Source organism: Vespula vulgaris, chromosome 12 (genome assembly GCF_905475345.1).
Source record: "Vespula vulgaris chromosome 12, iyVesVulg1.1, whole genome shotgun sequence".
Classification (NCBI taxonomy): Eukaryota; Metazoa; Arthropoda; class Insecta; order Hymenoptera; family Vespidae; genus Vespula; species Vespula vulgaris.
The window spans coordinates 358,445-372,634 of NC_066597.1; the positions used below are offsets into that span (position 1 = coordinate 358,445).

Genomic DNA, 14,190 nt, shown 5'->3' on the forward strand with positions numbered 1-14,190 from the left:
ACAATTATTGCATGTATGTATGTATGAATTACGAGAATACCGGGTGTGTTTTACAGCTTTTAGCGGTACACGCATGTAAGTGGATCCGTTTTACAATGATACAGCTGGCAGTAAGAGTCGGGTCGACATTTATCCGTGAAGATTTATTTCGCGTGGGCGTAGATTAATTAACACCGCTTATTCTTCTTTGAATCTCCAACGATTTAACACTATCTGCTGTTACAATGGATCTGATCGATGAGAGGTAAGGAAAATAGGGAAAAAAAAGAAATAGGAGAAATGGAAACTAGCAAACGTCGGTAATTTCACGATCTTCGATCTCTTGGAAGATGGTAAAAAAAACGATAAGCTTTTCGAACTCGAGAAAAAACGCATATAAAAACGTAATCTCGAAAAAGTTAAAATTGCGCGAGGAAAACAATTCTATTCTTCTGCAGTGGAAATGAAAACTTTTAAAAAAATATATATATATATCTGCACGAGAACGAACGAGATAAAGGATGTTTTTCCTTTCGAGAAGAGGAAGGGATTGTTAAGATTGAAGAAATAAAAAGAAATTTGGAGAATCGTTTCCCTCGAAATTTTTCATACGTGCATACAACATTAATATTGTCGCGATTTCGACAAGATCAAAAATACACGTTAATCTATCTCTCTTCCTGTGTTTCATTTTTTTTTGCATTTTTCTTTTTTCATTATTATTTTTGTCCGATATATTCAAGATTTTTATTCGTAAATTCAAAGAGTATTTCGTGACTTTTCATAGCTGCAAGACGAGACGTATGGAAATGAAGGAAAAAAAAATGAATAAATAGAACCGTCGAGAAAATCGTAGAGAATTCCCTTGGAGGAATCTTTTTTTTCTCGATGCAATGAAAAAGGGAAAAAAAGAGAAAACAAAAAGAAAAAAAAACGAAAAAAAAACTTGAGATTCGCAAAGATCATCTTCTCTAAGTATTCAATAGTTATACAAACGATATTTTAATATTCCAGTCACATTGCTTGGTCGATCGGAAGTGGCCACAATTTCTTCGGCAGGAAAATTCTGCGAGACCGAATTTTGTTTTCTTTTTCTTGGCCAAGGAACTCTAAATCAACGACTAAGAAGAACGCTCTTCGTCCTTTGATTACACACGTAGTAGTATTCGACGTTATTATTCTTCGCTCTCTCTTTCTCTCTCTCTCTCTCCCTCCTCTATGTTTTCTTTTTTATTGATTTCGTCGATCGAGCCATGGTCGTCGCACGACATACTACAAATGTACGTCTTGTAAATTAATAAACAATTCGGAGTAACTCGTAAAGCATCAGTCTTAGTCGTTAGGAAGTTGAATAATTTTGCGCATATTTCCAAGATAATATTTGACGTATATAGTTGTAAGTATATGTGTGTATATGTATACGTATATATGTGTACATCAACCGAAATCATACAAGGAAAAACAAGAGGAATCGTCGAGGTAAGATAACAAACGATTCGTATAGTTATTTTGGACATTTTCGATAATAGATCCCAATTTCGTTGCATTCTAATCTCTTTCTATCTTTCAGAAATTCGTACGCTCGACAAAAATGGTATACACGGAATCATTTTCGACCTGTGAAATCGGCACTGTAGATCATTTCGTGATACATATATAAAAAGGAAAACAATTATTCCTTGTACATAGTAAATGTTTGTGTATATGTGATTGTGTGTAGGATTGTAAAATTGGTTATGCGCATGTATATGCATATATACTATATAATGTTATTCCTTGGAATAAGCAGAGTCTGTATTTCGATCCTTTAAATCGAATGGCCAGCATTCGATAATTCAAGCGAATGTTGAATACAATTTTTTCAAGCTCGTCTCTGTGTGTGTGTGTGTGTGTGTGTAGATGGGTAGGTGTGTGTGTCGAGTGACACCTTGCGAAAATTAATGTCAATTGATAAAAAATTTTTAATCGGCCTCGCCTTCGGCACATATGTATATATATGTACAAATTACGTACTCGAAGCACCGCGCATACTTTCTCTTTCTTTCTAAACAAATACATTATACACGATTGCGCCTAAATGACGCAAGAAGGGGCCGGGGATATACCTAATATAACGTTTTAGGTGTGAACGCAGCTTAATCGTCTATGCATTGTCTTCTATGTGGCTGTGCCGATCGAATCGTGATACGTCGTTGGGAATTTTCAGCCGATCGTAGCACGAAAACGCGATAACGATAACGACGGCTACGAATATCGTTTAGAAAGATCAATAAAAAAGAAAACGAAAAGAAACCTAGACACTATTGCGGGAATGTGCTTGACCGGCAAGCATATCTACAATTACAAATCTCTATTATTATTATTATTTGTTTTTTTTTTAAATTAAAACGGACATAGAATCAATTTCGAGCACGTCGTTATAGCATCGCCTGAAATAATCATAACGCACGTATTTTTCTATAATATTTATGTTTTTCTGTTTCTTTCTTTTCCTTTTAATACGACAACTTTATAATTCGGGGTCTTGTTTTACTTAAGAAAACATTATCTATTCCGATTCGGTTCTCTTCTCTCGAAATAACGGAGGAAAAGAGGAAACGGAGGAAGGGAAAATTTAGATTGCGATTCGAGCTCGACAGAAGGAGAAGAGAAAATGGAATAGGGAAAGAAGGCGTAACGGGATAGGACGTGAGACGTTTAAAATGAAAAGACGAAGGAAGACCCTCGAGAATTGTCGAGACTCAAAACGTACCGAAGCTATACGAACATTTCTTTTTCTTCTTCTTTTGTTTTCGTTTATTCTCGAACACCGTGCCGTCTCGATACGAGTTAATATCCACGTTGTTCATCTATATCAAATAATAATAATAATTATTATTATTATAATAATATAATATAATATTTAATATATAATAAAAATAATAATAATAAACTCTGCAATATTTAATACAGGCTTGTTCACACGGACTAGATACACTTCCCACGAAGGGATCGAGCGCGACAAACGCTCGATAATCTTTATTTCTTTTCTTTTTCTTTGTTCTTTTTCTTATCCTTCTCTTCTCAACGCTAACAGCAACGTTCGGCTATATTCGCGTATCAAGATAATACAGGAACGATTGGATACAGATGTTTGGCGTCGTAAACGTAATCGCCATTACTTTACGTGGGTCACCACCACGAGGGAGAAAAAATATAAATATACATGCTTGTATATGTATATATATATATATCTTACGTTCTTCGTCATTCGAGAAATTTCTGGAACGTTCGAACAAAGTGTGTTTAAGAATGTCGGAGCAACGACGAAGGGTCCTTGTAGAAAAAGGCCCAATTCGCGCGCGCGCGCGATGATTTGTTTGTTTGTTTGTGTGTGTGTGTATGTGGGGGGGGTGGGAGCGTGGATGCGATAGTACGAACAAACGAGTTCCTCCTGAGATTAAAATCCTAGCGTCAGGAAGAATAAAAAAAAATCACACTGGGAATTTCTAGCTCGTCTCGATCGAGCGTTCATCAACAAAGACTACAGCATTTGGAGGCGTCGCCCAAATGAATGTGACATACAGCTGGCATACCGGTACAGCCTTTACCAACTACTCTTTCCTGCACGAGATGAGCAAGACCAAGATTTTGATTGATGTCACCGTCGCTGCCACGATGCTGATGCTTCGCGTCGCACCACTGATGACGTTCCCGCCATTTGTCGTCCGAAGCGGCACATAGTAGCACCGATTTTGGCGAAGGCGGACTGACACGATCGCGAGCGATGTTGCCGCAAGAACGAGCCTTGTAGAGCCGACCCTTCCCAAAGAGACCCGGTAGAGGTACGCAAAGCTTCTTGTGAACCGCGAAGTAACGGCTGAGCAAACGAATTTTTCTACTTTTGCAGTCGTTCCTGTTCACCGAGCTCCCACGATTTTCCTTCTCGTTCGGAGCTGTTTGACTGATCAGACCACCGTTTAGATCCTTTCTTCTGTCGTCGTTACAACTCTCGATAGTCTGACACTTCGTTCGTTGATCCGTTCTGTTGATCTCTCTAGCAGTGGAATTGCTATCCGCTTGCTGCCTGCTCACAGCTTGCGACAAAGTAGATTTGCCGAGGGACCAACCCTGCAAAAGTCTAGCGCCAAAGCCCTTAGCTTTTTGTACGGTCGTAGCAGCGTGCGAGAGCGGTTGACTGATACCGTGAGATCCGGTGCTACTTTGGGATATCGAGGAGGACGAGGTGGAAACGTTTTGGACGTTTAGGATCGTCGAGTTGCGAGATACGTGAGAATGATTGTGACAGGCCGATGGGCCCTCGGCCTCTTGCACCTCCGTTATTCGATTCAACGACTGGCTTTCTCTCAAACGCGTCTCGCCGGCTCTTCTTCTACCTGCTCGGTGTCTTCTACCGAAGGCCACTTGATTTTCCGTTGATCTGTGCCTTCCACCGGCCGTCGTATTGCTCGTTGTCGTGTTCGTAGTGCTACCGCCGTCGTTACGACCGGTATCGGTCGTACTCGACGGCGTTTCGCTCGTGTGTTCTCCGTTTCCGATACCGCCGCCTCCGCCTCCGCCTCCTCCACCTCCACCTCCGCTTCCTCCAGGATCCTGAGAATCGCTAGAATCGTCGTGACTATCTCGTCTGGGTGGCAGAGGCTTCTCCGTCGTCGCGCCGAGCTTATGCGCTCTCTTCTTCCTACTCTCGCTGTCGTCGTCGCTCGCGTCCGAGCTCGAACACGAAGCCGTCCTAGTTTTATGAAACTTGCTCCTTCTCTGCTCGTATCCCGTCCGTCTTACTACCCGACACTTGGCGGCGGCGGACGCGCTGTTGGTAGACTCGCCCGAACCCACCGCCGAGGGCTGCATCGCGTCTCCGTCCTCCAGTATCTCGTTCAACGTCAGCTGCGGAGGTGACATAGAACCTGCACTACCGGGCGATGGCATCGTCTTATATTTTGGCATCGAGGATTGATGATCGTCGTGTGCGCTCGAACGAAGAGGGATCGAGACCGTCGACGATTCCGTTAGGATCGTCGTCGTGGAAACTAGATCGGACGGTCTGGAGACAGGCGGCGACATCGCGGACGTTTCCAAACTGTGTCCCGTTGAACGATGCTGCGCGCCCATTCTCCACTTGTTCGCTGGAACGGGCCCTAAAGATCTCGTACATTCCGTCACGGATTTTGGTCTACTCTCGACGCTGCCTGGCTTTTTCGACCAAGCCGACGACTGAACGATCGAGGTACTAAATTTAGACTTTAAACTTTCATCGAAGATCGAGGATACTTTCGTCGCACCAGGTACCACTACTTTCTCGAATACCACGTTGTCGTCTTGCTGGACAACGACGGCTACGTTCGAACGACGATTGGCGTCCTTCGCGAACGACTTTACCAACGACTTCGATTCTTCTCGATCGGGCACAACGGCGACGCTCGAGCAATCTTGTTGGGTCGCGAGCCGCGACGTGGCTCCAGCCATTTTGTGCCCAGGATGTTTCTCTGGGAGTTGTCCCAGCCTTTCTTGCAGGATGTGAGAGAGCTTCCCTTCCGAACGAGAGCCACGACGATTGAACGAGTTCAAGGCCGAGTTGCTACCGCGTTCTTCTCTTCCGGAACACGAGGAAACGTCGTCCTCGTCTTCCTCCTCTTGCACGATGCTGCACTTTCTCGTACGTACGTTCTGCAACGAGAATAGGAATCTTTTTTTCCCACGGCAGGAAAGCTAAGCGCGGAGGTCACTCGTAACGTTCGAACGTTAATCACGATGTTTGGTAAGGTGGCAGTCATGCGATACGTACCTGAGGTACGTCACCAGGCGTGCGTGGAACACTCAGCAACGATTGATTCACCGTACCAAGTAAATTCTGATTAACGTGCAGATTCGCCGTTGCCTCCTCTTGTCTGCTGAAATCGAGAATCGAGAAAAACGAGGCCGCTTAATATCAATCGTCGGTCGATCTTTGTCGCGCCTCGACGCAGGCACTCGACACGTGCGCGTGCGTAGCGCGCGCGATATAATATATACCTGGGAGAAACATCGAGTATCTCGGGACGTGCCTTCTGCACCTGTTCCTGTCTATGAGCTCGCAATTTTCTCTCGGCCAGCAGGAAATACGTCGCCGTTATGTGATTATACTCGTTCTTGTCTAACGCTCTTTAAGAAAGGAGAGAAAGAGAGATACGATTATTCGAGGAATTCGTAGCAACTATCGTCGAGTAGGATACGACTCGGATCCGTGCGATTTATACTCACTCTAATATTTCCTCCTTGGTGGCGATGTTACCGTTAACCATTTTAGTAATAATAAGATTATGATGATCGTCGGATACTTGTTGACGAGAAACTAGAGGTAACGCTTCCACGGAATCCGTGTCCAATCCTATAGCTAACCAAGTATCAGCAGCTATCTCTTCGAGAGAGGCTCTTCCTTCGGGCTCTCTAACGAGCATCCTAGCGATCAAACGTTTGCAATCTTCGGAGACGTGAGCTGGAATGGAATACTTGCAATCCATGATCATGGTCAACGTCTCGCTGTCGTTCGCCTCTTGAAACGGTGCTTGTCCGCACACCAGCATATACAGTATCACTCCGAGCGACCAGACATCTAAACGGTCGTTGAAATTTTGAGAAATAATCGACCAACGAACGGGGAAAATAACAACGTACCAACTGCAGGAGCGTCGTAGCTGTCGCCAAGAAGTATTTCAGGTGCCGAGTAAGCCAAAGAACCGCAGGAAGTTTCGAGCTTTTGACCAGGACAAAATCTATTGCTAAAGCCGAAGTCTGTGAGTTTGACGGTACCAAGTTTCTCAAAGAAGACAACGTTCTCCGGCTTGAGATCCCTGTGAACGACGTGCAGCCGATGACAGTAGGATATAGCACGGACTATCTGTCGAAAATACGTCCTGGCCACCTGTTGAACGAAAGAGCTTTTCATCGATAGAACTTATCAACAAAAGGGAAACTTTGGTTAAACTGTCCAAACTTTCGCGCTCGATCGAAAGGTGAATCATGAGGAAACAGCTGTCTCTCTCGCGAGTATAGAAATGTACACAAGCTTGGCAGCTTTGCAATTACATCGTCGAGATACTAATTTAAGAAGACCGCAAGGAAGTATTGTATAATTCGTACCTCTTCGCTGAGTCCACTGTCGTGGCGCATGATGTAGTCGTAAAGGTCACCGCCATCGCCCAACTCCAGGATCAGGTACAGCTTCGTCTGCGTATCTATCACCTCGTACAGTCTCACTACGTTCGGGTGTTGCACCAGTTTCATGCATCGCACCTATCAAACCGATCGACGCTGTTAAAAACCGTAGACGGACGGAGAGAGAGAGAGAGAGAGAGAGAGAGAGAGAGAGAGAGAGAGAGAGAGAGAAAGGGAGGCAGAAGGGTCATCGACCTCTTATCTCTTTACACACGATTATCTCGTTGATCTTAACGAGATCCATAACTCGACGGAGATCGTAAATCTTCGTCGACAGGATACACTCGTTAATTCAATCTCGATTTCTTTCGGTCTAGCCGTTTGAAATTAATCGATCTCTCTACATCTCGCGTTTACAGAAGGTAAAAAGAAGTTGAAACGAAGATAAGGAAAACATCAATCCGAGGCGTTTATTTCCTCACCTCTTGGAAAAGATGCGCCCTAGATACCTCGTCGAGTTTGCTCTTGTCTATGACCTTCACTGCAACCTTCTCTCCGGTGAAGACATGTCGAGCGAGCTTAACCACCGCAAAGTGTCCACGACCAAGAGTCTCTTCCAGGTCGTAAAGGCCCGCGATCTTGCCATCGTAGTTGCTGTATCCCACCCTACGATGCATCTCGCCGCTGCAAAGAGATCGTTAAGATGTAATAATAATAATTTATTCGTCCTTCTTAAACGACAACGAAAAAAAAAAAGGGGGAAAAGAAGAGGAAAAACGATCGATCGCAAATAAATTTTGTCGATTTGTTATACAACGAATATGGTAAAATCCAAGCATAGAACGATCCAAATTTCGTTCTCCTATAGACCGAGAAGGAACGCGCGCGACAGGCTGTCCGCGTTCGTTCGATAAGAGAGAAAGAAAGGTAAAAAGAAAAAAGTTGTCATCGAGATAGGTAAAATCGATCATTTCAAGAGGAAATGCCTAACGGCGTCCTCGAGTTCGTCTCTATCACGGAGGGGTCACGGATTATTTTTAACTCGCCAAGGCAATAATTAATTTCGCTTTATCATCCGACCGAGGGTCAATGGCGAATAACCAAGTCGTATTTACGATCTAGATACCGCAAGGAGCAAGGAATTTCGAAAGGGCAGATTCGTATTTCGCGCCGTGTAAAGTTTGGACGTTGGGGCGCGATGTTCGAACGTAGAAGGAACGTAGACATTCCTGTCGAAATCGAGTGAAAATGTGTTCCGAAAAAGATCGTAAAACAAAACCGACGAGATTCCCGATAGGTCGAACTCGTCTTAAAGCCAATTCCGGTTCACACGATACTCGAAGTGGCTTGCTTACGTCAAACGCGAACGTACGTCGGAGTAAAGGGGCCGCGTTTAACGCGCCTAATGCGCATAACGTGCAATTCCTTTTTTCTAGACTGACGGAGACTATGTGGGAGACGACAGGGGGCGAGAGGAGAGACTACCTTCGAACCTCTTAGGACGTCGTTGACCAATCAACGAGCTCCCGATGTCAAACGTTATTACTATGCCGCTCTCGCGTCACGATGCATTACGATGATCGATGATGTAGGATCGAAACTTTCAACGATACGATTACGAGTTCGTAACAACATTTGCGTAATAAAGTATACGCGACGCACGTACTTACGTTTATCGTCGTTCATTCAGGCGAAATATCGTCACGATCACGTGCAACGCGCGAAGAGAGAGACACGATAGTCGAATTTTGCAGACATCCTTGGCGATCCGTTCGAAATAACGCGGACGACCCAATTTTAAGTCCGCGGCCCATAGATCACGATCGCTGTCGAGTATTACATAGAAAAGCTTCGTTCAATTCGCGATATTTCGAAGGATCGCCAATCGAGCGTTAAATAAATGGGGAGACGTTAAATAGCTGGTGCCAACAAAAGACCACCGGCGGTCGAAGCTTTTCATCTTGGACGACGCGACCGAGCTGGACCGACGTCGGAACGATGTCGAGCGAGTGAGCGAGAGATAGAGATAGAGATAGATAGAGAGAGAGAGAGAGAGAGAGAGAGAGAGAGAGAGAGAGAGAGAGAGAGAGAGAACAAATGCCATATATAAGCCGTAATATTCAGCATCCATACACACGTACGTATGTGCCAGAGGAGAATTTCGTGCCGCTTTCGAGGACGCGGACGACAAAAGAACCAAGTCTAATAAAAGCGAGAGGGTGCATCATCGAATAAAGGCTGAGGGCGCATCTCGTCTCTCGAGGTCGAGTAACAAAGTTGCACGGATGCTACTACCCACTAGTGCCCTTACGATAACTTCGTTCTTGAGAACGTATAGCGATCTAGACGTGGCAAAAGCATTAGGAAACTAGGAGAGTGGAATGGAAATTTCTCGGCCGAGTCGAGTAAGCTCTCTCGCGGATATCGCTTTTTGCGCGTGTGTGCGACGAGGCGTCACGCGTCGAAAAATAATAAAATAAAAAGAGAGAGAGAGAGAAAAATAATAGTAAAAAGAAAATTAAAAAAGAGAAAAAATACATAAAACAAGAAAAGGATCGTGATATCGAGGGGATTTTAAGCCGGACAAGCCGGTGGAAAAGCTGTCGTGGCGAATCTCGATCGTTTTCGAGTATCTAGATAGGAGGCCGATCGGAGAAGCTTGACACTTCGTCGATAACATTTGCCTCGGCCATTGATATTTACATCGGATGTACATATACGTATATACACAACGGAACGCATTGCCATCGGTCGCACGTACCGATCCGTATGTGTGCGCGCGTGCAACAAGCGCGAATAGTAACGCGAAAAAAGTCACTTTATTATCAGCGTCGTCGATGCGACATTAAAAGAATCGTGAAACGAAACGAACTAATCTCCGCGTAAACGTGCACGATCCTTTTCATTGCTTTTTTTGCCGTTCTTTTCTTTTATTTTATTGTTTTACGATGAGGTCGATATTCAACAGAGTTCTAATGCGAACGGATAACGATAAAGAAGTTAAATTGGATCTGCGAATATGTATATATCCGCACACTTGGTATACAGATATGCTTAATCCTGTCATGACGACAACGACGATAGGATCACGTAGGATTACGCAAATTAATTCGATTAGGAGCGACATTATAAATATATGCGCATCTATGCGAATCTATAAACATGGACGCGATCCTTTCGAAACAACGAACAAATTCGATTATCCGTACAAGCGAATCCCATCAAGATGCTTCATAGAAATATTTATTCCGACGAAAGTAAAACTTTTCTTTCTCGTCTCTCTCGGACGGATTTCTGCGATAAGATTTGATCGTATCCTTGGAAAAACGGAAAAAGAAGCTAAATTTCCTTCTCGTCCATGGGTTAAATTAATTTGCAGCTCTTGCTATTACCAGGATTGCTCCACGCTGATTGCTCGATTTGCTACAACTTCCGGAGGAGACTATTTTATCTTCCTCCGTGATTAAGAAGGGAGAGAGAGAGAGAGAGAGAGAGAGAACTAATAACGAAAAGATCAGAAGAGATGGAGTAAATAAGAAAGTTCAGAGATAAATAACATAATACGATAATAAAATATATAAAATGATAGAGTATGCAGATTCGTCGATGATTCTTCGAACTATTTCGCAAGCTATGTGACATTAATGCCGACAAAAGTGAAATTATCGCGCGAATTATCAACCGGATATATAATTATATCCTCGAGTTATTCGCATAACGTTCGACAATTTATCATAGCTTATATCCTTCACAAATTTTATAATCTCTCTTCGTTTATAATCGTCGTCGGGTGATCGTCTCGAGATACCCGAAAGTTCGAACGAAAATGACCATTTTTCGAGATCTAAAATAATTGCAAGATAGGAAGTAACGAAGAAGGTGTGTCGTGAAAAAACGCACAGTAAGCATTTAATAGATAGTGGATGCGTACCGTTACAAAGATTCCTCGTTTCTTTCAGGCGCGAAAGATATACGAGCCCGAGGTATATCGTCTACCATGTTACTCCTTTTCTTTCTTTTTTCGCTCGAAGGTGAGTCCGAGATGAGGGAGGGGAAAAAAAAAGAAAAATCACAGGTAAACGTAGGAAAGCATTGAAAATTTTTTACGTGGACGGGGGATGTGCGTAGCCTCGTTGACGGTAATGAGATAGTAAAATCCTATTGCTCTTACGTTGCACTGCTCCGAGAGAAAAGTTATGTAATACGTTAGACTCGCGTACGCTACGTACACATTCTCGCGAGATCTTTTTTCCTCTCCTTCGAAACATTATTTTCGATTTCCCTCTTCCGTAGAACGGATTAACGGGTGTGGCTATTTTAACGGGACACCTTGTACGAGAACGGACATGGGAAGAGAAACCGGCCTTAGTACAATGCACGAGAGTAACGTTACACGCTAATACTCTAATTATTTCGAGTCTACCCTTTCGTAAATCGATGTTATTTCTTTGGAGAACCAAAAAATAACGAAAGAAGGAGAGAGAGAGAGAGAGAGAGGACGCCCAATAAAGCGTAAAAAGAACGGACAAGTTAAAGATATTCCATTTAAGCTGGCTTAAAGCCGCGCTAACGATTAGAAACGATTAGAGCAATTTTTTCTCAATGTCAGAGGTGACCATTCGTGACGGGAATAAATACATGCACGTGCGTTTGCGTTCTCTGTGTACGTGCGCCACGGAAATAACGAATAAGACGCGATCATCGAAAGTGGTCCATGAAATCAAAGATTCTCTGTGATTCTTCTCTCTCTTATTCTACATACCATTTTTCTTTTTCCTCGGTTCGTCGATAGACGATGACGTAACGAGGCGTTAGCGTCTTCTCGGAGAAAGATCAAATGTTCCTTCTTTTCTCTCTCTCTCTATCTCTTCTTTATTTGGCCTTTGCCAGAAAAACTGAGAAAAATTTCTTTCTAAGAATGCCGAAGCTTCCATCTTTGTATCTACCAATCTTCTTCGTCATCGAAATCGTTCGCATTGATTCGCGACAACGTAGACTCGCCTTTCCATACTTTTCAGGAAGTCAAAGGAGCGTCTATAAAAGTGGAGAACGTTTATCGATACGGTATGTCTCGAAAGAAAACTATCATCGATGTTTCTCGTCGGACGAGAGAAAGAGAAAAAGAGAGCAAGATAGGTAGAGAGAGAAAGAGGGGGAGGGGAGGGAGAGAGAGAGAAAGAGAGATCGTGAAAACCATTTTTCAAGAATACGACTTACCAAGATATATCCGGCGCGAAAAGGTTAAGTGACTGTTAGTCTCCTGTCAGGAGTAAACATGGCGGTAACGATATTCCGGACTTAACCACAAAGAAAGAGAGGATTTCTCTTTCTTTTCTCTTTCTCCTTTTCTCCCTTTGGTCGATGAGTTCGCATACTCGCGAGGAGAAATATTCCAAATGTGAATTGAAGCGTCACCCTCGTGTGCACGCGTGCTCGTATGGACGGCATATCGTAGAAAATGGACAGAAGGAGAAGGAGAAGGAGGAGAAGAAGAGAGAGAGAGAGAGAGAGAGAGAGAGAACGAAACAATCGTCCGGTGCATGCGAACGCATACGAGAACGTCTCTATCGCTACTTTCCTCTCTCCTATCGCATCCTAGAAAAAGTCAGCGAGCCAAGAGTTTGATCAAAGCGAAAGAAAGAATAAAATTCTGGTGAGAGGACAAAGATGGAAGCGAGGAGATTTTTCCTCAGCCGGTCTAAGGCAGCTTCAGGAGCCATGTTTACAGAAGAGTCTATTAAACCTTAGAAAAGGGAGGAACGAGATGAAAGGATGAGATCTATATATACACGGATGCAGGCAGGCAGCAGAGGAGCAGGCAGACAGGCACGCACACACGCACGCACGCACGCACGCACACGCGCTTAAACGATTATCATACGTACAGGCTTTTACGATCTCAGCTAAGCGGACGACCGATGATCCAGCCAGCGACAGCAGCAACAACAGCAAAGTCGTTCGCCGCGATACACCGTCATTTGTAAAACGAATTCATATATAGGCGCGCTTACTCGCTGTGTGGAGCAATGCGCGTCACCTGACGCCGTTGCTCGGCCGACTTCTCCCTCTCCCTCTCCCTCCTTTCCTCCTCCTCTTCCTCCTCCTTCTTCTTCTTCCTCCTTTATTACCGTTTCACCGTTACTTTTCGCTTTTCCTTTTCACCGTTTTCCCTTCTTCCGTGGTGTCTCGGTACGATCCAGAGAAACGCTTCGAATTCACGATTCTCGCACGTCTAACTGCAACCCAGACGCAACCCAGGACGCGTGTTTACACAGCACCGTTTGCATCCTTCCACTACTCTTCCGCTCGGTATTCTCTCTCTCTCTCTCTCTCGCTCTCACGCCTCTACGGCTTCGACACCCCACCCACTCTGCTTTCTCTCTATCTCTTCTTCTTCTTCTTCTTCCTCTTCTTCTTTACTTCGATCCACTCTTACGAAGAGGAAAAAGAAAGCTCCTCTACTCCTTGGGACGTCGCGACACACTTCTCTCTCTCTCTCTCGCGCGCGCGTGCTACCACCCAGCACCTTTTTAACGTTTTCTATATCTCTCCTTCTCTCTAGTCCAACTTTGTCACCGCTCCTTCTCGCATCGTCTATCCCTCTCTTTCTCTTTTACTTCCAATCCTAGCGAGCAGAAACGCGCGCGCGCGTACACCAGCGACGATACACGCTCTCCGCCGAACACACACACACGCGCGTTCCGTCTTTCTGTTTCGGCCAATTCTGGGCCGACTCTTCCGGTCTCGTGCACGCGAGAGAGACAGACACGCACGCATACACGCGGAAAACCGAACGCACGCACGCACACAAAACACCCTTCGACGATGTGGTAGACGTTTGTTGAGATTTCTATTCCCCCCGGCAGACTTATTCCTCGCGTCAAAGAATTCGCGAGAACGTAGACTATCCTTCTGTATCGCAGATACTTCGTTCGAGAGGACGACGTTTGTTGGAAATTCGAGCGAAATGCGCACTCGGGAATATCGAGACGCGAAACAGACTCGCACAGCGAGCTCGCCTCGCCGCGAACTATTTACGAGTCGAGAAGTTAACTCGGAGCTTCCTCCTAGAACGAC

At 44.4% G+C, this 14,190-nt stretch overlaps 1 protein-coding gene across 6 annotated transcripts; it reads right to left on the minus strand.

The window, feature by feature from the left end:
- Nucleotides 1–2,338: 2,338 nt before the first annotated feature.
- LOC127068103 (maternal embryonic leucine zipper kinase-like) lies at nucleotides 2,339–14,147 on the minus strand. 6 transcript variants are annotated; one of them, XM_051003821.1, is made up of 8 exons: nucleotides 13,125–14,147; nucleotides 7,596–7,797; nucleotides 7,099–7,251; nucleotides 6,634–6,880; nucleotides 6,220–6,571; nucleotides 5,992–6,120; nucleotides 5,765–5,870; nucleotides 2,339–5,646 (listed from the first exon to the last, which is right to left on the minus strand). In XM_051003821.1, the coding sequence occupies exons 2-8, from the start codon at nucleotides 7,788–7,790 to the stop codon at nucleotides 3,493–3,495; spliced, it is 3,336 nt and encodes a 1,111-aa protein (XP_050859778.1). In that variant the 5' UTR covers nucleotides 7,791–7,797; nucleotides 13,125–14,147; the 3' UTR covers nucleotides 2,339–3,492. The 6 variants fall into 6 exon arrangements, with proteins under 6 accessions (XP_050859778.1, XP_050859782.1, XP_050859776.1 ...); XM_051003825.1 differs by having other exon boundaries at nucleotides 5,765–5,867; nucleotides 12,999–14,146; XM_051003819.1 differs by having other exon boundaries at nucleotides 12,999–14,146.
- Nucleotides 14,148–14,190: the final 43 nt, after the last annotated feature.

What these genes read in the sequence shown, in the direction of transcription:
- LOC127068103 (XM_051003821.1), bottom strand. Translation starts at nt 7,790, where the DNA reads ATGCATCGTAGGGTGGGATACAGCAACTACGATGGCAAGATCGCGGGC. An exon ending in ACAGTGGACTCAGCGAAGAG is followed by an intron (nt 6,881 to 7,098) that starts GTACGAATTATA and finishes TTCGTTCAACAG; the next exon opens with GTGGCCAGGACGTATTTTCG. An exon ending in CGCCTGGTGACGTACCTCAG is followed by an intron (nt 5,647 to 5,764) that starts GTACGTATCGCA and finishes TTCTCGTTGCAG; the next exon opens with AACGTACGTACGAGAAAGTG.